Source organism: Alligator mississippiensis, chromosome 11 (assembly GCF_030867095.1).
Source record: "Alligator mississippiensis isolate rAllMis1 chromosome 11, rAllMis1, whole genome shotgun sequence".
Classification (NCBI taxonomy): domain Eukaryota; kingdom Metazoa; phylum Chordata; order Crocodylia; family Alligatoridae; genus Alligator; species Alligator mississippiensis.
This window is the reverse complement of record NC_081834.1, coordinates 1857356-1882417: the sequence shown is the minus strand read 5'-3', so window position 1 is coordinate 1882417 and position 25062 is coordinate 1857356. Positions and strand designations below refer to the sequence as shown.

The 25062-nt window shown below is 50.9% G+C and overlaps 1 protein-coding gene across 1 annotated transcript in view; it reads left to right on the top strand.

Moving 5' to 3' along the window:
- The window catches only part of ADAMTS7 (ADAM metallopeptidase with thrombospondin type 1 motif 7), a 137853-nt gene extending 120691 nt beyond the window's left edge, over positions 1-17162 (top strand). The window contains exon 24 of the mRNA XM_014601147.3: positions 15075-17162. Coding sequence (XP_014456633.2) covers positions 15075-15238 — 164 coding nt within the window. The 3' untranslated portion in view covers positions 15239-17162. The remainder of the gene's footprint in view (positions 1-15074) is intronic.
- The last annotated feature ends 7900 nt before the right edge of the window (positions 17163-25062 follow it).

The window sequence follows — 25062 nt, the reverse complement described above, 5'->3', positions numbered from 1 at the left end:
GAATGACTGAGCCGATTCCCACTGGCTCTGCTCTGCTTGCCAGGGGACTTGCCCACACTCAGCAACGAGAGGGTAGTTCTGCTTCTGCATCTGCAGGTCACGGCTTCTTCATCCAGACAGGCAGTGCGCCAATCCGTGTCACTTGTGATGGAGTTTTTGTGGAGCATTTGGGTCATATGGACAGTAGGGACTGGGCTGAGAATATCGATAGGTCATCCATTAGCCACTGCGTGTGTGTCGGGGGGAGGGGTGTATACATGTACAGACACATGTCTGTATATACATATGTATACACATGTGTATGTGTATATACACCATGTCATATTACTGTCTAGATAGACGATATATAATATATTTGATACTGCTGTCTATATTACAGTAGCAGATAGAGGCTCCAACCAAAACCGGGACTTGATTGTACTATGGTTAGCCATTATCCCTACTCCCAGAAGCAGCCCCAGCCTCTTCCCAGTAGGGGAGCTGGGCTCTGCCAGACTGGGAGACTGCATGCCTCCCAGCACCGCTGCCGCCACCCGCCTGCCCTTGCAGCTGATCCCGCCCCGCTCCGAGCCCAGCTCCCCCACCAAGAAGAGGCTGGCACCACTTACCTTAGCCCCCCTGAAATAGTTTGGGGTGCGAAGCCCCGTTAGCCCTGGCCTTCCACCACCTATGCCTACACCTCAGAGACCAGCGTCACTGGCCTTTGGTCCCTAGCTCCAAATTAAGGAGCGCTTGTACACATGACAAAAATTGCCCTTTTTTGCAATTTAACTGTGTTACAGTTTACATGTGTGGGGGTTTTGGGGCGGGGTTTTTTGCAATTTAGTCTAAACTTACTGGCACCTTATGGAGAGTACCAGCAGGCTGAGAAGCAAAGATCTGCCTCGGAAGAAATGGAAGCCTCATCTTTTTATTTCTCTCTCTACTTTCCAAGGATCCAGGTGACTCTCACAAACAAAGTGCATTTGCCCTGCAGCATCTCAGCCTGCCTTAGCCCATGCTTCTGTGACGGTTCTTGACTCCTGTGGTGACAAACCCTTTAGGAACAGACAAAGCAAGAGGGGACTGTAATAACAGTTGTGCTGGAAAGTCACCCATGGCAAAGGTGTTAAAGTGTTTTCTTAATAAGACCCCACAAGAGAAGCTGTTTTCCTGGTTGCCCTTTGGCCTCGGTGCTGTTTACCCAAGGACGTAACCAGAGTCAGGAATGCAGCAGTTCGCTGGGCTGGAGTCAATACACCAGTATTACGGGGACAGAGATCTGGGAGAGTAGGAAATAGTGCAGCAGGCTCATGTCACTTGGTTTTCACAGTTCATTATTCAGCAGTGCAAGCTGTACCTCCTTCTGGTTTCCAGCCTCCCACTACCGAACCCAAAGACCAGACTGATTTAAAGAAGAATCAGAAAACAATAGAGAGAAGTGGGTATTTTCTCCCTCATGCACACAGGCTCATGCACAAAGATGCACCTTTGCCAAAGCAAACAACATGGATAGATCCATCTACATACATTCTCAGAGGCTCGGTTGATGAAAGGTATTATGGGGTGACTATTTCGTGTCAAATGTTAAATGGAGTTGTGCCCGTCTGTGCGATCTACTGCCCGTCGGAGAGAAAGAGTGCATCTGGGACTGCGATACATTTCTGCCTTCTTAGTTGCTCTCTAATGTGCTTTTAAAACAGGAGTTACCTCTGGAGCTCATCGGTGACGCTTGCAGGCAATGGGGCTAGGAGTCGGAGCAGCCTGCTCCCATGACATGAATAGGGTTCCAGGTGACTTAGGGGACCTGTCCACCCCGCATCAGCTCCAAGAGAAGGACTTTATTCTGCTGAAGTCTGAGCCCAAAAGAAAAAACATCTGCACGTCCTCTCGGTGAACAACCAGGTTGTTATTCAGATAGGATTAATCCTATCTGCTCGTCACCAGATAGTTTCTTTGAGCATAATCAGACTTTAAGATGTTAAATTCTTCTTTAAAAGAAAACTGCTCGTTATATCCACCCCTGAGTATCTTTTGACAACTGTTTTCAGGAGATGATCACCAGGTAGGAATCTCGGGCTGGGCAGGGCAGCAAGGCAGGCAGGCATCCGCTGTACTTTAACTGGGGGTATTTAGACAGGGGGCAGCACTTGGCAACTGCCTATGTGGAGCTATCATGTATTTCCATGGCTGTTTTGGACCCAGAGAGATGCGTCCCCCTAATAATTAGGGGGTGGTGGTATAATTTAATTGGGTTGTATGATTCAGTGGTGAGAGGCCTGCACTGAGGATGTGTCCCCTTTTCCTGAAGGAGGAGGGAGAACCTGGAGGGAATAAGAGAGGAGCTGGCCACCAGTTTTCCTGGGCCAGCTTCCAGATGCCCATGCTGGGGAAACGCTGGTGACCACCAGAGCCAGAAGGTAATTAGCCGGGACAAGCAGCCAGGGGCGAAGGAGCTGCCTCCGTCCTGCTGACGACAACTGCAGAGAAAGCCATGCCTCTTGACCTCTCGTTGTCACACTGACTGTGCTAAATGCACCCGATGGGTAACAAACCCCAATACCTGCACATGTGACTGGGTTCAGAACCGGACCCGGTCATCGAACTCCATCCTCCTCCCTAGCAAGGGGAGGCCGGGCTGCTCTCTCAGCGTGGCGTGGAGGCTCCCCAAATCCTTTGCACACTGTAAAGCAGATTGGAGACCAGTCTGACTGGCTCAGCAAGGCAGGGGAAGTTGGAGGCGTGCAGTGGCTCTCCGTGGGGCTCACTCCTGGCAGGATTGGACCAGGGAATGCTGAAGTTGATTGCTTGTTACAACAGTTTTACAACTCTGCAGTTATGCAACGCACTGAATTAACTGTGGCTTAGCTGGCACAAGGGGCCAAGCGCTAACACAGGAGTGCCCTTGCACCCAGAGGACCCATCAGGAGTTTTGGTGTTTGCTTCATTTGGGCCATAAGTGCCTTATTTATTTCACAGATTTCATAGACGTTAGGGCTGGAAGGGACCTCGGGAGATCATCGAGTCCAGCCTCCCCACCCCAGGGGCAGGAGGTCAGCTGGGGTCAAAGGATCCCAGCAAGATAAACGTTCAAACGCTTCTAAAAGGAGTCCAGAGTAGTGCTTGCACCACCGCTGGAGGCAGGCTGTTCCAGGCCGTGGGGGCTCGGACAGTAAAGAACTTTTTCCTTATGTCCAGCCTGAAACGGTCTTGGAGGAGTTTGTGACTGTTTGACCTTGTCATCCCTTGGGGCGCTCTGGTGAACAGATGTTCCCCCAGATCCTGCTGAGCACCCTGATAAACTTGTAGGTGGCCATCAGATCAGCCCTGAGCCTGCGCTTTTCCAGGCTAAAGAGCCCCAGGGCTCTCAGCCTGTCGTCGTAGGGTCTGCTTCCCTGACCTCTGATCATGCGTGTGGCTCTTCTCTGGACTCTCTCAAGCTTCTCCACATCCTTTTTGAATTGTGGAGCCCAAAACTGGACGCAGTACTCCAGCTGTGGCCCCACTAAGGCCGAGTACAGGGGGAGAATGACGTCCCGGGATTTGCTTGAGAAGCATCTATGGATGCAAACAGCGTTCTGCTTGCTTTACTAGCCGCAGCATCACATTGAAGGCTCATGTTCATCTTGTGGTCAAATCAAGGGAGATTCCTTGCCCTCCATTGAAGCTGACCTCATGAGGGAACACCTTGAGAGGCTGCACACCTTCAAGTCAGCTGGCCCTGATGGTTTACACCCCAGGGTACTCAAGGAGCTGGCGAGCATCATAGCCCAGCCCCTGGCACCGATCTTCGAGAGCTCCTGGCACTCTGGTGAAGTGCCCGAAGACTGGAAGAAGGCCAATGTGGTGCCTATCTTCAAGAAAGGGAGGAAAGTGGATCCAGCAAACTACAGGCCCATCAGCCTGACCTCTATCCTGGGGAAGGTCTTGGAAAAGATTAGCAAAGAGGCCATCCTTAACAGACTGGCTGAAGGCAACATCCTGAGGGATACCCAGCACGAGTTTGTTGTGGGTAGGTCTTGCTTGACCAATCTCATTTCCTTTTACAACCAGGTGACCTATCACCTGGACAAGGAGGAAGAGATTGATGTCGTATATCTTGACTTTAAAAAAGCCTTCGGTCTGGTATCCCATGATCACCTCTTGGCTAAACTGGTTAAGTGCAGCCTCGACCTCACCACGATCCGCTGGCTGGGAATTGGCTCCACGGCAGGACCCAGAGGGTGGTGGTTGACGGAAGTCAATCGTCGTGGTGCGCCGTGACCAGTGGGGTCCCCCAAGGCTCTGTCCTTGGGCCTTTACTATTCAAGTGTCCCATTGGGGGCCCTTGCCTTCCCTACACATCATTTCGGGGCTGGGGCAGGGGTGGGTTCCCTTGAGTGCCTTGGCCTGCTGGAATTGCAAAGGTTGCCCAGTGGGCTTGCAATGGCGGTAGTGCCCCCGTGCCCCGGTGGGCTCAGTTTAAAGCCCGGTGGAGCAGGTCAGCCCGTCTGGCTGAGAAGAGCCTCCTCCTCAGCAGACAGAGGTGGAGGCCGTCTCTCCCCAGCAGACCTCTCTCACCAAAGAGCGGGCTGTGATCGTGGAAGCCGAAACTAGAAAACATAATCTCAACTTTACCAAAAGGTCACTTGAGCCCAAACATAAATTGCAGTGTTTAAGACACCCGTGCCACAGTCTTTGGTTGACTACCTCCACCCGGCTCTCCCTCCTCAGCCCATGACCCACAACCAGGAGGAGCAAGGAAAACACCACCTGTGCCCCCAACCCCTTAAGTCCCGCTCCCAAAGCCCTGTAGTCTCTCATGACCCGGCTGGGATTGCTCCGAGCCGTGTCGTTCATGCCCACATGGATAAAGCACATGAGGTAGTGGTCGGTGGGCCGGGCGAGTTTTGGGATCCTCTTGGCTACGTCCCAGACGCGGGCTCCCAGGAAGCAGCAGACCTCCTGAGATAAGGGGTCGGGGCGGCAGATTGCATCCTCAGTCCCGCTCAGGATGGAGTCTCCCACAATGACCACGCTGCGAGTGGCCTTAGGGACAGCAAGGACGGTAGCTGAGGATAAGCCCGCGTTGCCTAAAGGAGCTGGCAGCTCTGCAGGCTCGACTGGGGCTGCAAGAGGGTCATACCTGTTGCAAAGCTCCAGAGGAGAGGGAGCTAAACACGAGAGCAGAGATGTGCTTCTCAGTGCCCCCCAGAGAGAAAGCAAAGGCTGGAGACAGTGCGTGAGCCCTGGCAAATCTCACACCGTGCAAGTGCCAGAAAGGAAGCCAAGAAATCACCTTTTTTAGAAAAGCCCCTGCTTGCTGGCTGGAACTCCTGCTGCGGCAGCTCTCACATCCCGAGTTGGGATTGTGTCACCGTTTGGACACAATCCCAACCTGTGCACAGTGTCATCACGGCGTGTGCGAGACATGAGAGGGTCACACAGATTTACGTGCAGGCATATATAGGTACAGGCTTGCACCCATTCAAATGTCTTCTGTGATGGAGTTTGCCATTTGGATCACTTTCTCAATCACAACTCTCACCAGGGGCTGTGGCCGGCCTTAAAAGAGGCAGTCGACTGGGATAATACTTTGGAAGTTCAGGACGGGCACTCAGACCATCACAAAGGCCAGAGGTCAGAAGCTTAATGCTCTCATCTTGCCAACTCAGCTCCAAGCTCAACTTTTCCTTGTTTTTACAAAACCTGTACCAGGAAGTTTATTTTTCCCAGCATAAAAGTCAGCATTGATGCCTGAATGGCAGCAGCTTAAATGAAATTTAAAGCGACCTACATGCCAACTTAAAAAAACAAACCAGAAAAAGGTTGTGTTTTCAGTTTCTCGTGCGTCAGCAGAGCCCCGGCTTTAGCAGCCGTTTCGTAGGCAGGGGCTGTGGACTGACGGTTGGAGTAAACCTGCAAATTGGTATGTGCGTCTGGGCCGTTCTTGTGGGTTCTGAAGAAGTAATAAGAGATTAACAGACAGGAGGGGTACGCTGCGTGAGCACTGCTCTAGGGAGCTGGAACTGAAATTTCACAGAATCACAGACAAGGAGGACTGCAGGGACCTCGGGAGTCACATCTAGTCCAACCCCTGCTCCAAGCAGCACCAGCCCCAACTACATCGTCCCAGACACGCCTTTGTCCACCTGGGTCTGAAAGATGGAGATGCCACCACCTCTCCAAGTAACCTGTCCCAGTGCTTCACCACCCTCCTGGTGAGAGTTTTTCCTAATTTCCAACCTCAACTTCCCTTGCTGCAGCTTGAGCCCATTGCTCCTTGTCCTGCCATCTGCCCCCACTGAGACCAGCCCAGCTCCATCCTCTTTGCAGCCCCCCTGCAGGGAGGTGAAGGCTGCTATTCAATCCCCCCCGGTCTTCCCTTCTGCAGACTCAATCAGCCCAGTTCCCTCAGCCTCTCCTCAAGTCAAGGTTTAACTGATCTGTTCCTAGCAGAAGGGAGACAAGTGCCTTGTTTCATAGAATCACAGAATTGCAGAAAATGAGGGTTGGAAGGGAGCTCAGAAGGTCACATCTAGGTCAACCCCTGCTCCAAGCAGGACCAGCTCCAACTACATCATCCCAGACAAGGCTTTGTCTACCCGGGTCTTCAAAACCTCCAAGGATGGAGACTGCACCACCTCTCTGGGGAGCCTGTCCCAGTGCTTCACCACCCTCCTGGTGAGAGTTTTTCCTAATATCCAACCTCAACTTCCCTTGCTGCAGCTTGAGACCATTGCTCCTTGTCCTGCCATCTGCCCCCACTGAGACCAGCCCAGCTCCGTCCTCTTTGCAGCCCCCCTGCAGGGAGGTGAAGGCTGCTATTCAATCCCCCTGGTCTTCTCTTCTGCAGACTCAATCAGCCCATTTCCCTCAGCCTCTCCTCACCTGTCCTGTCCACCAGCCCATGAACCATTTTCATTGCCCTCCACTGGACTCTCTCCAACGTGTCCACATCCTTTCTGTAGTGGGGGGCCCACAGCTGGCCCCAGGACTCCAGATGTGGCCTCAACTCTTAGGAACTGCACTTGCCAGGGGCGGGTGTCCAAAGGCCCAGTGCTGGCCTGACAATGGAAAACAAGTCTCCACCTTGGAAAGGCCGGCCTGTGTTTCATGGGGGGACTCAGCAGCTCTTCTCGGACTGGTGTCACCTTGGACAAGCTGCCTCCTCCCTCGTGCCAAGGGGCCCCACGTGCACGGCTGGGAGTGTGACTTGCCCCATCTTCGCTCCTGTAGGTGTGAAGTGAAGTTCAATCAGGGGCATCACAGAAAAAAACAGTAGATGAATCATCCTCAACTCTGCGGAGGTCCAAGAGCAGGGGCAAGAGGGCATGCAGGTTTCAAATGAACCATTTTCAATTTTTTTTTTTTTTTGTGGCCATTTTTTGGTGGGAACACATCCCTTGAAACACTGAGTAATTCCTGCCAGGCTGTGTCTCCTCTCTCATGCTAAAACCAATCATTTTAATGCTACCCGATGGCACTCAAGCAGGGGGTAAGGCATTCTGTTGTGCATTGTGCAGATGATGGAAAACAGAACAAAGCGGGCGGCTCATTTCCTGCAGGTTCCTGCAGACATCCAAACACCACTGCTCAATTCTGCGTCGGAGACAGCGTTCCCAAGGCTGGGCCTTACTCAACGTGCCAATTTTGATGCATCATCTGCTCAAAGGGAGTGACAGCCACAGCGTAGGATGTTGTATATCACAGCCCAGGCACAAGTGAGTCACGTGGAGACGGATACAGTTACCTGCAAGAGGTGTTTCCTTCTGCAAACAGCCGGGGAGCCATTCTGGGTGCAGTTCTGATAGTCCCGTGTGATGATGAGGATTATGGAGCAGTTCCCGTACCAGGAGAGGCCAAAATGGCTAGGACTCTTCGATTTGGAAAGGAGAATGCTGAGGGGGATCTGGTAGAGGTCTATACGATCATGAAGGATGTGGATAAAGAATAGGGATCAGTTATTCACCGTGTCCTGGAGTGCTAGAACTAGGGGCCACCCACTGAAACGAACAGAAAACAGGTGTAAAGCTAACGCGAGGAAATAACTGTGCATGGTATAAAAAAGTAACTTGCAGAGCACATCAGCGCAGGAGGTGGTTAAGACAAATTGCATAGCCAGATTCAAAGAGACTGGATAAGGTCATGGACGATAGATCCCTTAACAGCTATAGATGTGTCCTCTGCCATCTCTAAATGGGTGATGGTGGATGCTAGAGATCGTACCAAATAGAGCAGAGGTTTCCAAACTGTGTTACGCGAACCCCTGGCAGTACGTGGGAGAAATTGTGTAATGGTGAATTTAATTTTCATTATAATAACAACTAGCATTGAAGGAGTTAGAATATAAACTGTATGCTGGTATGGGTAGCTGGTAAAGCTGAAAGGGGGTATGCAAGAAGAAAAGTTTGGGAATCCTCTGGAAGAGGGGATACACCACTACAGACAGACCTGGTGCAACAGCCGCTAGAGCACCTGCCAGTGTCGGAGACGGGCTGCAGGCTGGTTGGACCACTGCTCTGAGCCGTACGGCACTTCTCATGATCTTATGCAACGTGCGGAGGGGGAGACTGTGAAAAGCTGGAGCGCCTCTTCGGTGTTTGTCCAGCAAGACCTTGGCAACCGTCAGTCCTCTGGATCATGGTGTACATGCAAGAGGTCCATGCGACCACCATACCAAGACCTCCAGCGTGGACACCTAGCAAAGGAGGCTACTCAAGACCGACTACCCCCCGTTCCCACTTTAGACCACTGAGACAGAGTCCGAAGGCCAGACTGAGCCCAGACGTTCAGCGCCTCGACGGTGGTAGCTTCTGCCAGAGAGCAACAGATAGGAATTGCTGCTGACTGCTTAATCCTCAGCGAGGGCACGTTTCTATCGGGGTGATGACCCCAAGTCTTTCTGCAACCAAGGGAGTGGGGGCGAGGATTTGAGGTGCCCGATACTCGCCTTACTCTGGAGGTTGCAATGTTATAGTGTTTTATAGGAGCTCCCTTGCCATGACTAGTCCCACCACGTAGCCACCAGGTCCTCCAGTCGGATGCAGTTTATGGTCATGGCCAGGACCCCATCCCATGAGGAGAAGCAAAGGGGTGTGATGCGAGGGCACCCCAGCAGCGCACTGCACACAGCCATGGCTCTGAAGGATCTGGGTGAGGTGAGGGAGCACGGAGCTGAGCTGTGCACCGTCGTTCCAGCTCCCACGCGCTTCTTAGCCCTGCGCAGCGGTTAAGACCTAAAGACCTGAGTATGGATGCAAAGCACTACTAGCTCTGGGGACCGGTTTGCTAGAACCAGGTCATTGCCGGATGGGGATGGGAGGCCCGGAGGCTTGCAAGGGATGAGCCGCGACTGCCACATCTGGGAAGGGCTGGCAGGGCAGCCCTGCTGAGTCTGCAAGACAGGAACTCTTTCCCTGGTCAAATAAACAGCGGCAACATGAAAACCAGGGCGTCTGCTTCACCCTGCCGCGAAATCCCGATCCCCGTTGCTACGTCCATCTTTGCAGGCAGCGATGGCAGGAAGTGAGGGTGCCGACAGATGTGCTCGCTCACATTCCCGTTAGAGCGCATCAGAGCAGACTCGATTAATGGAGTCTAATTAACACACCCATCCCCAAGCACGCGTATAGGCAGCCTGAGGTTACGGGATTGCTAGTAACAAGTGTCCTGGGCTGGCTGGTTGCATCCTTCTTGCTGTCAAGACGAATGCAACCAACTTTGGGTAAAAGCAAAAGTGTACTCCTGTGTCTTTTTGTGATTGTTTTAAATACCATTAAGCTGTATCATCTCTGTCTAGTGATGCTTTTCCCGGCGCTCTCCCACCCCAAAGCTGACTGAGGGAAATGGCATCTCTGTTAGAAAACGATGTGAGCTCCTTGCCCCTGGCTGAGCCTGCCGGGTGGTGGCAACAGCCCGGGACACCTGGACGGCCTCCGGCCTGGATCAGTCTGAACAGCGAGATGGCGACACTTTGTTGGTCATCCCTCTTTGAGAGGCCCTTGGGGACCGAGTCGGAGGGACGCTGGGCACTGACCGTCACTTCATAGGGTATCAGCTCCATGGACCAAAGTTTTGGTGCAGGGACGGGCCAAAGCCCCATTTCCCGTGAGAGAAAATGTAGCCGTCAGTGGTTAATGCAACGACTGCTGCGAGACACCAAACCAGAGCCGGCTTCTCCCATTTCGGACACCCGCTCCCGCCCTTCGCCTCCCAGCCTTTCCCTAGCAAAAGCTACTAGCCTTTTTTAATGCCTTTTCTATTCCAATGGAGATATTTCCTCTCCCTTCCTTGCTCCCCCCGCAACAGCTCTTCCTGAACGGCAAAAATTCTTTGTGCCTTGAAAAAACTGTTTAAAATAGACTAAGCCCCTAAATGCCACCCATTATCTCACAGCTCATTTTGCTGCCTTGCTGGCGTGGGGCTGTTCAAACACCCCACCTCTGCTGTCCCTGCCCTCGGGGGATCTACTTGAAGGGAGTGCCCCCAGCCAGAACCCGGCTTCCCCCGTTACGGTTTCCAGCCTCATCAGCAGAGTCGTGGGATCCCTTCGAACGCCTCCAAAACGGAGCTGCTCCGCTGGGCTGAGCCTGGCTGTGTGAAGCGGAGGTGGGATTTTGTTTCAGGGACTTCGTCTCATTTAGTGCACGAACTGTCTCAGGATCGTACCGAGAGGTCTGCTCCCTGCCGTGAGCCCAGGCGCAAAGGGCTGGACTGCGAGGGCTTGTCCATGCTGTGTCAGGAGCACGGCCTGGGGAGGCCAGGACGGAGCCCATTCAATCCGGATGAGGTGCATCAGAGCCAGAGGGTCGCCCATGCAGCTGCTTTCAAGCCAGGGGTCTCTGGGTGCTGGGAATGCATCTGGGAGCACCTCGGGGGGAAACCTCTGGCTCTGGTACATGTCCAGGGATCCGGGTGGCTGGGGTGTGTTCAGCTGCATCTTCTCTGGCACTCACTGCTGACACAGCATAGACAAGCCTCTGCACAAAATACCCGGAGTCCCTTTCTGCCCTTGTCCCGAGCCCCTGAATGCTGCAGAACAGCAGGCCTGTTCCCGCCGTGTGTCCCGGGCCAGCCGGTATCTCCCTTGCAAGGATGCTTCTCACAGAGCTGACCTCGGAGGGGGACGGCACCCACGCCTGCACAGAGCTGCTCATCTGGCCTGGGAACACTTCAGTCCTCTCCCTTGGTCCCCGCTCCGAATTTCCTCGGCCTTGAGCAGCATTTTAGCATCGCTTTAATAGATCGGGTTAGTATTCAGTGTCTAATCCCACCAGACTGTGAGCGCTTCACAGTGATTCCTGCAGACAGAATAACTGCACCTTTGATGGACTCTCCGCGGGGAACAGTTATCTCAGCAGACGCTGGGCTCTCGCAGAAAGGGGAACAAGACACTTGTGATTTGCTCCTTCATTGTGCGCCGTGTGATAGGTTTTAAGGTGAAAAGGGACGATTAGGATCCTATGGCCTGAGCTGTAGCGTAACAGTAACTCCTGCTTTTTTATAGACTGTAAGGCTGGAAGGGACCTTAGAAGATCATCGGGTCCAGCCCCTGCACCAAGCAGGAAAGATAACTGGGGGTCAGGGGACCCCAGCAAGATGACTATCTAGTGTGCTTTTGAAGATTTCCAGAGTAGGCAATTGCACCACGTCTGGAAGGCGCTCATTCCACAGTCTGGCCACCTTGACTGTAAAGAAGTTTTTCCTAATCTTGAGCCTGAATCAGTCTTCCAGGAATTTGTGGCCATTATTCCTGGTTTGCCCCTCAGGTGCCCTGGTGAACAGTTGCTCACCAAGCCCTTGATGTACTCCCCTAGTGTTAGCAGTAAGCTGCTACCAGGTCCCCTTCTCATCCTTCTTTTCCTCAGACTGAAGAGTCCCAGATCCTTCAGCCTTTCCTCATATGGCTCGCTGTATAAGACTCTGATCATACAGGTGGCTCTTCTTTGGACTCTCTCAAGCTTGTCCACATCCTTGTTAAAGTGCGGTGCTTGGGCAGGATCAAATCTTTTAGAGAGAGGGCAGCGGTCTGGGTTGAAAGAGGCCGGTGGGGCAGAATGGCTCTTGTTCACAGTGCCATCTTTGAATGGTTCATGCCCCTCCCTGTTACCCTTTCACACCAGATTTCCATTGTGAATTTGTCTAGCTTCAAATCCAAGCCACCGGGTCTTGGCCTTTTGTCGCCACCTAAGACTGTGATACTGCATGTTTAGCCTTTCACAGTAGCCCCCTGCCAAATGAACTCCTTGTGAAGCAGAATATCTGCCTGCTCTCCTCATGGTACTTCACCCTTTAAAGCCAGAAGTCCCATGGGGAAGTGACTTCCTCACCAGGCTTTCAAATGCAAAGGGGTTGTGCCGCTTGCCACCAGTACTAGAGCACGGCCGTGTGCTTGCACCAGGTTGCGCCCCTGTCCAAGTGCTGCGAGGCAGGGGTGCGTTTCAAGGTAACCCTAATTTCTTCAAAGCCTCAAAGTTTTGCCACACTTCAGCCGGCAGCACTCCACCCCTTCTCCTGAAAGAAAAGGCTGATTATGGAGATGGGAGCAGAGCATTTGAATGGCAGGGTTAAAAACACTTCAAAACTCTCCATCCAAATGCACAAGCCAGTGCCATTACCTGAGTCACATATGCAGGTAAGACCATTTCACCTCGACAGGGTTGCCAATCATTTACTGCTCCACAAAAGGCATGACCTCAGGTTTCCCCACAGCCTGCTTCCTCTCAGGCATGTCCCTCTAACCCGGCTTAGCAAGTGATGAGTAACAGAAGAGAAAAGAAAAGAGATGGGTCCAGCTGGCCTGAGTTGGCGCTCAAGCACTCCATAATGTTCGTTAGTCACTGATGTTAAATAGGTGGGAATGAAAAACAAAAAGAGGTGTCTCCAAGAGGATTAAAGATCTGGGTAGAAGAGCAGGGCAGCAGTCAGCCAGGATTCCCACGCTGTTTGCAATAGGACCCTGGACACTGGATCGGTATCGGCCGATATGACTCGTTAAAAACCGGCCATCAGTATTGGCCCAAAAAACCTCTCTCGGTGCGCCACTATGAATTATCTGCACTGTTAGGATGTCATTGACCTGCTGTCTCTGTCACGAACCCTGAACAGCAGGGACAGCTTTGAAAAATGAAAGCAAACTCTGGCAAAATGAAGATGGCTCGCATATCGCCGTTCCCAGGGATACAAGAAGGGAACGACTTGGCATCCCTGGAAGGGGCTGAAATGCTGCGGTTGGTTCTGCACCTGTTCTGTTTGGCAGCAAGGGGCTCCGGTCTCCATTGCTATCGGTACAGCAGCTTCCCCTGGATCTAAAGGGCTGATCTTGCTCCTAGAGAAGCCAGTGGCAAAAGTTCACGGGATCAGACCATAAGTTCAAACCCGTGCAAGAAACAAAGCAGGCCCCAGTACCTCTGAGCAGCAGAACTGCCCTGAATAACAGAAACCCTTGCACTATGTCACTTAATGAACTCGCAGGTAAAGATTTTTCAGCTCAGGGGCCTTATCTTATACTTCCAGATAAGTGGCCTGAAAGTTTTTTAAAGCATCTAGAACTCATCAGGGATGCTTGTCACTTTTGAAATATTTTGGACTAATTTGGGTTCTGAAATGAGAATGCTGAGGTCCAAATCAGTTTGGTAAACCTAGCGTTACCCTCCCAACACGGCCGTGGAAAGGAGTATGCTTGTTCTTGTGCTGGGGAATGGAAATAAACTGAATATGAGGCAACAGTGTGGCCTTGTTACAAAGACGGTAGTGGAGGGCGACAAAAATGGTTGTGGGGCTGATTGAGTCTGCAGAAGAGAAGACCGAGGGGGATTGCATAGCAGCCTTCACCTCCCTGCAGGGGGGCTGCAAAGAGGATGGAGCTGGGCTGCTCTCAGTGGGGGCAGATACAGGACAAGGAGCAATGGGCTCCAGCTGCAGCAAGGCAAGTTAAGGCTGGATAGTAGGAAAAACTCTGTCGCTAGGAGGGTGGTGAGGCACTGGAACAGGTCACCTAGAGAAGCTGTGGGATCGCCATCCTTGGAGGTGTTTAAGGTCCAGGTAGATAAAGCCTTGTCTGGGATGCTGTAGTTGGGGCTGGTCCTGCTTGGAGCAGGGGGGTGGCCTAGATGTGACCTCCTGACATCCCTTCCCACCCTCGTTGTCTGTGACTCCATGAGTATATTCCAAGTCCCCAGGAGGGACATCAGTCTGCCTGGTCTGGGGTGATTTCCCAGGCTGCCCTGCTCACTGAGCTGACAGCTTGATTCCTGAGCGGCAAAAACCGACTTTTCTGACGGAGGCAGGCAGAGCATTAGCACACAAGCACAGCGGGGGATGCTCCTCGCATTTGTGAGCCGCTGGTCCGGGACCGAAACAAGAGTCTGAGGAGCCACCCGGGTTTAACAGAGGGCTAGAAGACCGGAGGATTATAGGAGGGTTGTAGTTAAAAATCGGGGGTTGCAATTCCAGGGTCAGGGATGGTTCCTGTGATGGAAGAGCAGGCCTCAAACCCAGCCCAGCGACTGATGGTCCTTACAAGCCAAGCAGTTATTTCATGGAGCGGCTGTAAGAGTCTCAAGGATGCACTAAGCTCTCTTGTGAGTGCTACCTACTGCTGGGACAGGTGCTCTGCAGACAGCATCCATACTAAGGGGTTTAGCTGAGAGTATGTGGGTGAATTTGCCTACTAAGAGACATTACTTGCATTCATAATGCTGCACAGTGCCGTGTGCCTAGGATTGACTTGATCTTTTGCTGGGAAGTTTAGAAGAGAAGAGTTAGGCGAGGCCCCTGCACAGAGAGTCATTGGTACGGCTTTTACATGGGACGTAGATCCCCGGCCTGGAGAGGACGGTCTGGATGAAGCCCACCCCGTGCTGCCACTGGCAATCACCTCGTTATCTCCTGGCTCACCAGCCTTTCATTAGGGACGCTGGCAAAACTGGTTAGCATTTATTTATCACCTAAAGTTTGCAAAGTTGTTCCCCCATGTCCAGCACCGGGAGAAAAGGCGACTCCGGTTTCTGGGCTGAACCCATCTTTGTTCTCTCTGCTGTTGCCCAAACACAGGTATTGGCACTGATGTTAATGGGGTTTTCCTTCCCATCTCTCTGCTTTCTCCCCTTCAGGCTTTGTCTGCGAGCGCGACCGCCTGACGTTCGGTTTCTGCCAGACCCTGCGGGTTCTGGGAAGGTGCCACCTCCCGACGGTCAACGTGCAGTGTTGCCGAACCTGCCGCCAGCACGGGCACGGCACCCGCGACCGGGGCAACGAGCGTGCCTCTAGGAGGTGAAACCGTTTTGGTGGAAAGGTACTTTTTTTAGAGGGGGAGCGGAAAACAAAGAAGAAGGAGAGGCTTCAGGAGAACAAAAGCTATGCAGCGAAGGAAAGGAAGTCTTGGACCACGACATCGCTGTTCCTCTAGCAATGCGGTGTTGCAACCGTGTTCCTCTGTGCAGATCCATATGGTGCTCTTTAAAAACACAGGGACGTTTCGATTTGTTTTAATTTTTCTTTTTGTTTTGTGGGGGGGGGGGGGTTACTACAGTACATGGTGCTCAGCTCATCTGTCTGAAAACAGGATCTGGCTCTCACTGCGTAGCACTTGGGTTCCTGCTGGTCACCATGGAGAAACGCGCCGTTTCCGAGCAAGTAGCAGACAACAGCTCCAATTTCCCGTCCTTCGGGTCACACCTAGAAGTAGCTGATCTAGCAGGGAACACATCAGAAACCTAACATATAACAGCAGGAATGGGGGGAGAGCTCTCGGAGGGGTTTATGGTGCTATCATTTGACACTTTCAGCCTCCTGTTAAGTGTTGGCAGGCCAGCACAAAACCAACAGGGTCTTTTTATTATTTTATATATATGTGTGTAAGTGAGCATCTGTCATTCCAAACAGCGCAGCCGATGGTTTTGTTCCGCAATGGACTTGACGCTGGCAAAATATGCATACGTATGTTTACACACCGAACTTCATTCTCCATAATTCAAGAAGCTGAGGCCCATCAGAAGGTGCAAGGAAGAGACAAATACCTGAACTAGTCTTTACCACCCAAAGTATTAGGTTTGCAGATCCCTCAGTACTCAGCACATCTGATTACTCTTTACTTTTTAATACTGCTGCTGGTTTTCTGTGCAAAGCAGCTGCATGTCTGCATGCATGTGTCTTGGCAGAAGGTAAGAGGTAGAGAGATCAAACCAAGAATGGAGGGAGGGAAATGGCTGTTGAATTAAAAGTACTACTGGACCATTAGTAGGGATCGATGAAAAGTCTAGCCCGCGAGACAAACAGCGCGTTTGGGTTGCATAGCCTGCTGTTTTACCTTCTCTCTGTTATTTCTCAGGAAGGCATAAATGGCAAACTGGATTGTTAATGACAACTGGATTTCTGCACACCATTCCCATATGTTATACGAGTTTAAGGGTTGATTAAGGTTTTGCTTGCGTTCCTACGAATTTTTAAATCTTTCTGCTTATTATAGATTCACTTTTGTTCAAGTTAGTCTATTCTTTTAACTAGAATATCCAATATTGTACAAAGAAAGGGTACATGCATACTACGGCAGATATTGTTCTTCTTTATCAGGGTTCCAGGAATGACTGTATGTTAATCCCTCAGTGTACCAGGAAGGATTTACTATTATATTGGTTCCTGGAAGAAGGTCAGAAACCTTTGGGTAGAGCTTCCTTTGTTGATTACTCCTCAGGAAACAAAAGACGATGACATAATTGGAGACAGCGAACACCGGTTTATTTGCATTCAAGTGAATGGGATTTTCCCGTTGGTTTGAATGGAACTTGAGCGCAGTATCAATGAAACGATATTGTGCAATGCAGGCATATTGTTCCCAATATAGCAACACTTTTTGTATGTGCCAGATCACACGCCTGGTGTGACACAATCAATCAAGAAGACAAGGGAAATTCCTTTGCATAAATTGTATGTAAAATGCAGCTCATGACTTGACCACGTGTATTTTTGTTTCTTTCCAATGTAATGTAATTTTTTTCTATTTAAAGGGATTGCATTTGCTCCTGTTTTCTTTCCCAACAGTAGTGTCCGTCCCATACAACTTCACTGCATTCATCAGGGCTCTAAGATTGTACTAAAAATAGTCCCCAAGTTCATTGGGTTTGGTTTGGGGTTGTTGTTTTTTTTGTTTTTTTACTGGATGTAGCTCACAAGTTTGTTAAATTAAATTGCTATAAAAGGAAGTTCAGTGTTTGAAAACTTCTCTTTGTGAAAATTCAATTATTTTTTCATTACGAACCCAACCGTTGGAGAAGGCGTATGTGCCAGGGTACAAATGGATGCATGCTAGTGTAGACAAATCAAGATGCTCCTGCATGTCCTTGGAGTTTAGTGAGTGGAGAGATTATTTTTGTGATTTGAACATGGATTGTATAGCTACAGAGTTCAGATACATTTTAAAACGCATAAGGGCTTTTGCTAATGTTGCATATTGATTTTTTCCAGTGTTAGTCCTAATTTCAAAGCATCCCAGGGTGACCAAAATGCAGAGGAGTAACGTCTGATCACTTGATTTTTTATGCTTTGACAAACCCAAGCTCAGGGGTGGGCAATTATTTCGGGCAGAGGGCTGCTTACTGAGTTTTGGCAAGCTGTCAAGGGCTGCATGGGTAGCCCCACCCCTTGACAGGTTCCCTGCCCCCTAGGTTGCCATCTTGTGACTGGAAGTGCCACCCCTTAACTCCCCAAAGTCCCTCCCCTTGCCCCCAAAAGTACTTCTTTCGGCAAGGGGTTTTGCCATCTCGGAACCAAAAAATACCAAATTATATTCTAAAAAGCAAACCTCTACAACATTCATTAATTTGATTTCAAAAAATATTTTGTCCTGATTTACATGCGTTTGTGTAGTGTGCGCAGAGGTGACTTAAATGAAGTTTAATGAACTTAAATTAAGCACAATAGCTTAAATTAAGTCTTACTCTTGTATGTTGCAGGGGGCGGGTACAGGTTTGTGGGGTGCTGTGGGTGGGTGGGTGGGTGGGTATGTGGAGTGAGGGAGCATGTGGATGTGTGTGTGGATGGGTATGGGGTTTGTGGGGGGTTGTGTGTGGGGGGAGGGTGGCTGGGGTTTGTGTATGGCAGTGCGAGGGGGAGTGTGGGTGCATGTGTATGGTGGAGTGTGTGTGTGGGACTTACCCTATGAATGCACACAACACCCCCGCCCCATACCAGTGTGATCCTGTGCTCCACAGTCCAGGGATGCAGCTGGGAGCCACGTGGTGCTGGAGAAGGGCAGGGGCAGAAAAGCAGGGAAGGGCTGCAGGTGGGTAGGACTGGGCTGCTCAAGCCTCCTGAGAGCTCCCTCTGGGTCCTGCTGCCCCTGGCTCCTGTCAGCTTTGACAGGTTGTCAGGAACGAATAAATATGAATTTAATACATTTTTAAGATGCCCCATGGAACAGATAGAATGGCCTGGTGGGCCGCATTTAGCCCGTGGACCGTATTTTGCCCACCCCTGCCCAAGCACCTTACTTTGATGTGTAGATGGCCAGTCATCAAATTTGAAAGTTCTCCTTTAAATGCTTATGGGTTTTGACACATTTTAAGGTGGGAAGAAGGTTTGAGACCAGTTGGGATGGTTCAGATAGCGAGCAAGATGCTAGGGGTATATGGCTAATGAAGAAGGGAAATCTAGGGTAAAAAAAGAATTGTTTTCAGTAGCGCACGTCTGCTAAAATGATCCATTCCCAGCTATTCGATTTCTACGAATCATGGAAATCCACACTTGCTTACAATCATCATCATAGATTCCTAGAGTCAGAAGGGACCTCAATGGGCCATGTAGTCCAACCCCCTACCCCTGGCAGGCAAGAAAAGGGTCACCAACCCTGGGGTCATGTGAGCCCAGCCAGGTGCCTGTCCAGTCTCTTCTCGAAGACCCCCAGGGATGGGGCGAGCACCACCTCCCTTGGGAGCCCACTCCAGATCCTGGCAGCCCTGACCGTGAAGAGCTTTCTCCTAATGCCAGCCTAAACCTACTCTCCAGTAGTGTATGGCCATTGTTCCTTGTCGTTCCAGGGGGTGCCTGGTGAACAGATCGTCGCCTACTTCATGTTGCTCTCCCCTTATGAATGTGTACGCCGCCACAAGGTCCCCTCTCAGCCTCCTCTTGGAGAGGCTGAAGAGGTTAAGGTCCCTTAGCCTTTCCTCATAGGGCCTTCCCTGCAGGCCTCTAATCAGACGAGTGGCTCTTCTTTGGCCCCTCTCCAGGTTGTCTGCATCCTGCTTGAACTGCGGCATCCAGAACTGGACACAGTACTCCAGCTGTGGCCTGACCAGTGCTGCGTAGAGGGGGAGAATCACTTCCCTGGACCTGTTTGTGAAGCACCTGTGGATGCACAACAAGGTGCGACTGGCTCTGCTGATTGCTTCATCACATTAGCGACTCATGTTCATCCTGGAGTCAACAGTGACTCCAAGATCTCTTTCTGCCTCAGTGGAGCTGAGAAGGTCGCCCCCCAGCCTGTAGGTATGATGGCAGTTGTTCCCCCCTAGATGCTGCACCTTGCACTTGTCCTTATTGAATTGCATCCTGTTGCTCTCTGCCCACTTACCCAGCCTGTCTAGGTCAGCCTGGAGCTGGTTCCTCCTCTCCAGGGTGTTAGCTGCACCCCATAATTTTGTGTTGTCTGCAAATTTGGACAGGGTGCTTCCCACCCCCTCATCCAGATCACTGATGCGGATGTTGAACAGCACCGGCCCCAGGACTGAGCCCTGAGGGACTCCACTGCCTGCATCTTTCCAGGTTGACACCAACCCATCCACCACCACCCTCTGAGTGCGACCCTTGAGCCAGTTTGCTACCCAGTCTACCGTGTAATCATCCAAGGCAAATCTCCTTAGTTTATTTATAAGGCTGGTGTGGGATACCGTGTCAAAGGCCTCTTGAAGTCCAGACAGATAACATCCACCTTGACTCCTGCATCTAAACAATTGGTGGCCTTGTCGTAAAAGGAAACTAGGTTAGTCAGGCAGGACCTGCCTGCTATAAACCCATGTTGGTTGCCCCTCTGCATCACATTAGACAGCAGGCTCTCACAGATGTGCTCCTTGATAATTTTTTTCTAGGATTTTCCCAGGGATAGAGGTAAGGCTGACTGGTCTATAGTTCCCCGGGTCCTCCTTCCTCCCCTTCTTAAAGGCTGGGATGACGTTAGCCCTTTTCCAATCCTCCAGGACCTGACCCGAGCACCATGAGCACTCATATATCCTTGCCAGTGGATCAGCTATGACCCCTGCTAATTCCTTCATTACCCATGGGTGGAGTCCCTCCGACCCCAGTGATCTGAATACATCCAGTCCCTCCACGTGTCTTTTTACCATGTCAGCACTGACCGTTGGTCAGCTGATGTTCCCCTTGTTGATGTCTGTGACGCATGTTGAGGGTTAGTCTAGATTCCCATTTAAGAAGACAGAGGCAAAAAACTCATTGAAGAGATCTGCCTTGTCCCTGCTATCCATCAGTAAGCTCCCCTGCCTGTCCTGTATGGGTCCTATGTTACCCCGCACCCTCTTTTTGCTCCCAACTTACCTAAAGAAGGACTTTTTATTGTCCTTAATCCCTGATGCTAGCCTGAGCTCTAGAGCTGCCTTGGCCTTCCTGACCGACTCCCTGCACGTGCAAGCCAAAGACGTGTACTCCTCTTTGCTAGCTACCCCCTGCTTCCATTTCCTGTACGCCTCTTTTTTTGCCCTTAAGGTATCTTGGATGCCCCTGGTGTTCAGGACAGTGGCTCTGCTATAACTCCAGCTAATTCCCTAAGTACCCTAGGATGAAGACCATCAGGGTCTGTTGACTTCAATACATTCAACCCCTCCAGGTGCCCCTTTGCTACGTCGCTGCTAACAGTTGGTGGGTTGGTATCTGTCTCGCACTTACCTAAAGTCCCATTGGGGTGTATGTTTGTATCCGTGTCCAGGAACAAAGATGCAAAGAAATCATTTAGGAGCTCCACTCTGGCCATCCTATCTGTTACCAGTTGCCCTAGTCCATCTTGAAGGGGCCCTGTGTTGCCCTGCACTTTCTTTTTGCTTCCTATGTATTTAAAGAATGACTTTTTGTTATCTTTAACTTTTGCTGCCAGCCTAAGCTCCATTTCCGCTTTGGCTCTCCTTGCTGCTTCCCTGCAAGCTCCAGCCAAGTAGGTATAGTCCTCCTTGGTGGCAGCCCCCTGTCTCCACAGCCTGTAAGCCTCTCTTTTCCCCTCCTGGCTCTCCTGGATTTCCCTGCTCAACCAAGAGCATTTCTTTGCTTTTTTCCCCCCTTTATGTGCACTGTAGCCCTCAATGCCCACTGCCCCATCATGGGTAAGGTCCCACCAGGTTTGTGTTAGACCAACCGGGTTGAATTCTTTGTTTGCAAGCAGGAGCATAAATTCTTCCTGCATGTTCCCCATGCTCCTAGCATAACAGAAAAATACCACAAGATTTTGCTACAATGCTTAATTTGGGCGAAGCGGAGTCTGCACAGGAATGGTTTCAACTCAAGAGCGAAGCATTCCCTGGTGTGAGGCAGTTTAGACTTCCATGATGGATCATTTGCACACCGGCATGGTTCACATCTTAGTTATTTGGGCTTCTCTGTGGATTGTCGGGCTCAATCAGTAGTAATCAATGACTAGTTGGCAGCTGGTATCAAGGAAAGTGCCCCAAGGGTCGGTCCTAGGGCAGGTTTTGTTCATTATCTTCATTAACAATCTGGAAGATGGCATACAGTGGGGTAGGTAACCCCCAGCATGGGTGCCAGAGTGTGGCACTCAAAAGCATTTTTCTTGGCACTCGCGCCTAGGGGTAGATGGCAGGGAAGGGGCTGGGGCTGCACTGCTGCAGCAAGGATCAGGCCCCTTGTGGCTCCCCCATCATCCGCCCCAGCACACCAACATCTTACAAGTCGAGGTCTCAAGCTTTTTTGGCACTCTGCCCAAAAACGTTGCTGACCCCTGGCATAGAGTGCACCCTCAGCAAGTTCATGGATGACATCAGGCTGGAGAGCATAGTAGATATGCTGGAGGGTCAGACTGGGACTCAGAGAGACCTGGACAAATTGGAGGATTGGGCCAAAAGAAATCTCATGAGGTTCAACAAGGACAAGTGCAACGTCCTGCACTGAGGAGGGAGCAATCCCCTGCACCGGTGCAGGCTGGGGGTGGCGGGCTGGGCAGCAGCTGTGCAGGAAAGGACCTGGGGGGACAGTGGGCAATAAACTAAATATGACGCAGCAGCGTGCCCTTGGTGCCAAGAAGGCGACCGGCATCCTGGGCTGCATCGGTAGGAGCGTTGCCAGCAGATTGAGGGCAGTGATTCTTCCCCTCTACTTGGCACTGGGGAGGCCACATCTGGAGTCCTGTGTCCAGCTGCAGGCCCCCCATGACAGAAAGGATGTGGACACATTGAAGAGTCCAGCGGAGGCCAATGAAAATGGTTGTGGGGCTGTGGGACAGGACTGGTGAGGAAAGGCTGAGGAAACTGGGCTGATTTAGTCTGCAGAAGAGAAAACCAAGGGGGATTGAATAGCAGCCTTCACCTCTCTGCAGGGGGGCTGCAAAGAGGATGGACCTGGGCTGTTCTCAGTGGGGGCAGATACAGGACAAGGAGCAATGGGCTCCAGCTGCAGCAAGGGAAGTTGAGGTTGGATATTAGAAAAAACTCTCACGAGGAGGGTAATTAAGCACTGGGACAGGTTACCCAGAGAGGTGGTGCAGTCTCCATGCTTGGAGGTTGTGAAGACCTGGCTAGACAAAGCCTTGTCTGGGATGATGTAGTTAGGGCTGGTCCTGCTGTAAGCAGGGGGCTGGACCAGATGTGACCTCCTGACATCCCTTCCAGCCCTCATTTCCTATGATTCTTTTGGTCACATTCATGATAGTCAATCACATTTCTAGAACAAATTTAGTGTCTCTTGATAACTCCAAGGTGGAACCACTGTTGTTACACATCCCTTTTACAATTTCAGCCAATCAAAGTTTCTGTCAAAAGAAATGGCACGACCTGTTAGTTTAACTTGGCCTGAGAACTCAGGTGCTAGCCCACAGGTATCCAGAAGGACACAGATGCCTGAGAAGCACCTGCCCAGTGCCTACCAGTGCAGAGGAAGAGCCTTCCCCATCAGAAAAGGATGCCTGACACCTTGGTTTCTTATCTGTGGTAGCAGGTACTGGGAACCACTCGGAGGCAGAGAGCTTCAGCTGGTTTGTTCTGCAGACACAGACCATAATGGATGTTCCCATGGACTGAAGATCTCCAACATCGCACAGAAGCACCTCGGCACTTTCATACAGGAAGTATTTGTGCTGTGCAAAGGCAGCCACAGATCAGATTGTATGAAATCAATGCCTCTATTCAGCAGGTCCAAAGGGAGGAGAAGAGCCCAGTGGGGAAAATAAAGAAGTCTCTCTAACACCTTCACTCCAATTAACACTAAGTGGGCACATCTACACAAGACAGTAAGGGTGCAGTAGCCTAATTCTACTGTGCAGTAGTGTGCAGGGTGTAAACCGTGCTAATACACTACTGCACAGTAGGATTAGGTTACTGTGCAGTTAGTGTCACTAAAAAGCCGTGCGCTGATGCTACTGTGCGGTAGGTGCCAATTACTGCACATTGATTTAATACTTGGTTATCCAAGTACTAAACTTAGTGTGCAGGTATTATGGTGAATTAATGAACACGTAGACATGCCCACTGTAGCCTGTCAAGTCTACACCAGAGACGTGGCCGAATGCTCTTGCATGAGAACAAGCGGACCTGCTGGTCTGAATAGTGATACTGTGAACACTGCAAAGACACTTGTGTGCACGTGACAGTCTTAAGGGCAGCTGCAGTCCTGCACGTGCTGAAGCCTGGCCAGATCCAAACCCTGGGGAACACACAAATAAAGTGGGTTTACCCTAAATCAGAGCCGCTGAAGAGGTGGATATTCCCCAAGAGCTGTATGCACAATGTGTAGCATTGGGACACTGTCGTGCTTAACATCCTGGCAGAATTTCACAACTCCATTAGTGTGGTGAACTCTTTAACCATCTTATTCGTGCTCTGCAACAGGTCATGGATGGGAGTAACATAGGGAATGACCAAGTATCCATTGATAACGTCCCACAAGACTCAGGTCTGCTTTTTGTGTCCATTAGTGTTACAGCAATGAAGATGGTTAGAAAAGAAACCATGGGGCAGTTCCCAGCTGGTGAGAGTTAACGCACTCTTTGCACCAGCTTTCCACAAGTGCAGCTGCTGGGGGTGGGGGGGTGAGTGGTGATAAATTTGGGCAACTGAAAGCATTACTGCTTTAAATTTCCACTTGTACACTGAAAGGCTGCCAAGTGGGGTGAAAAGCAACACCCCTTGGTCCCAGCAGCAAAAAGGAGGAAATGGCAGGACAATATATGCACCTCATTCCCTTCCAGAAGCCCTTGGGAAGGAGAGGGGAAGAGTCAGAGCCCCACTGAACAGTCCCGACACTGAACACTTCCCCCTGGCCTCTCATGCTTTTCCTCTCACTGTGCACTTTACTGCACATTAGACTAATTTACTGCACAATAAAGCATCGCTATCTACACATGTGCTGCAATTACAGTGCAGTAGATTAATTTACTCCAGCATAGGATAGCCCTGTTAGACACGGGTACTATCCAATGGCAGAGTAAATTACTGCACTTAAACCCATGTGTAGATGGTGACGTTGGGATTAGTTTACTCCAGCTCAAATTGTGCCGGAGTTTATTCAGTCACATTAATTGCACATGTAGGCTTGCCCACTGACCAGACGCTGCCTTGCAGCCGGGCCATCAGGATGCTGTTTCAATGCCCACTGAACTTGGGCTCACTAAATGAATGATCCAAGGGATGGGGAGATCTAAGTTTTAGTCTAGAGCTGCTAGGAGGACCCCCCACCCCTTCCTCCCACCCAGGTAGCATTTTATAGAAGAGAGGAAAACAGAGGATCTGGTCTGGTCTGGGAGGAGTGACGCTTTTGGTCTTGCTGTAGCAATCGCATCCCCACAAAACCCAGCTGTAAACACAGCCTCCCCACCTTGCTCCAAGGGTGAAAGCCAGCGTCCGTCTTAGGGGGAACCTGCTCCAAGTGAAGTGC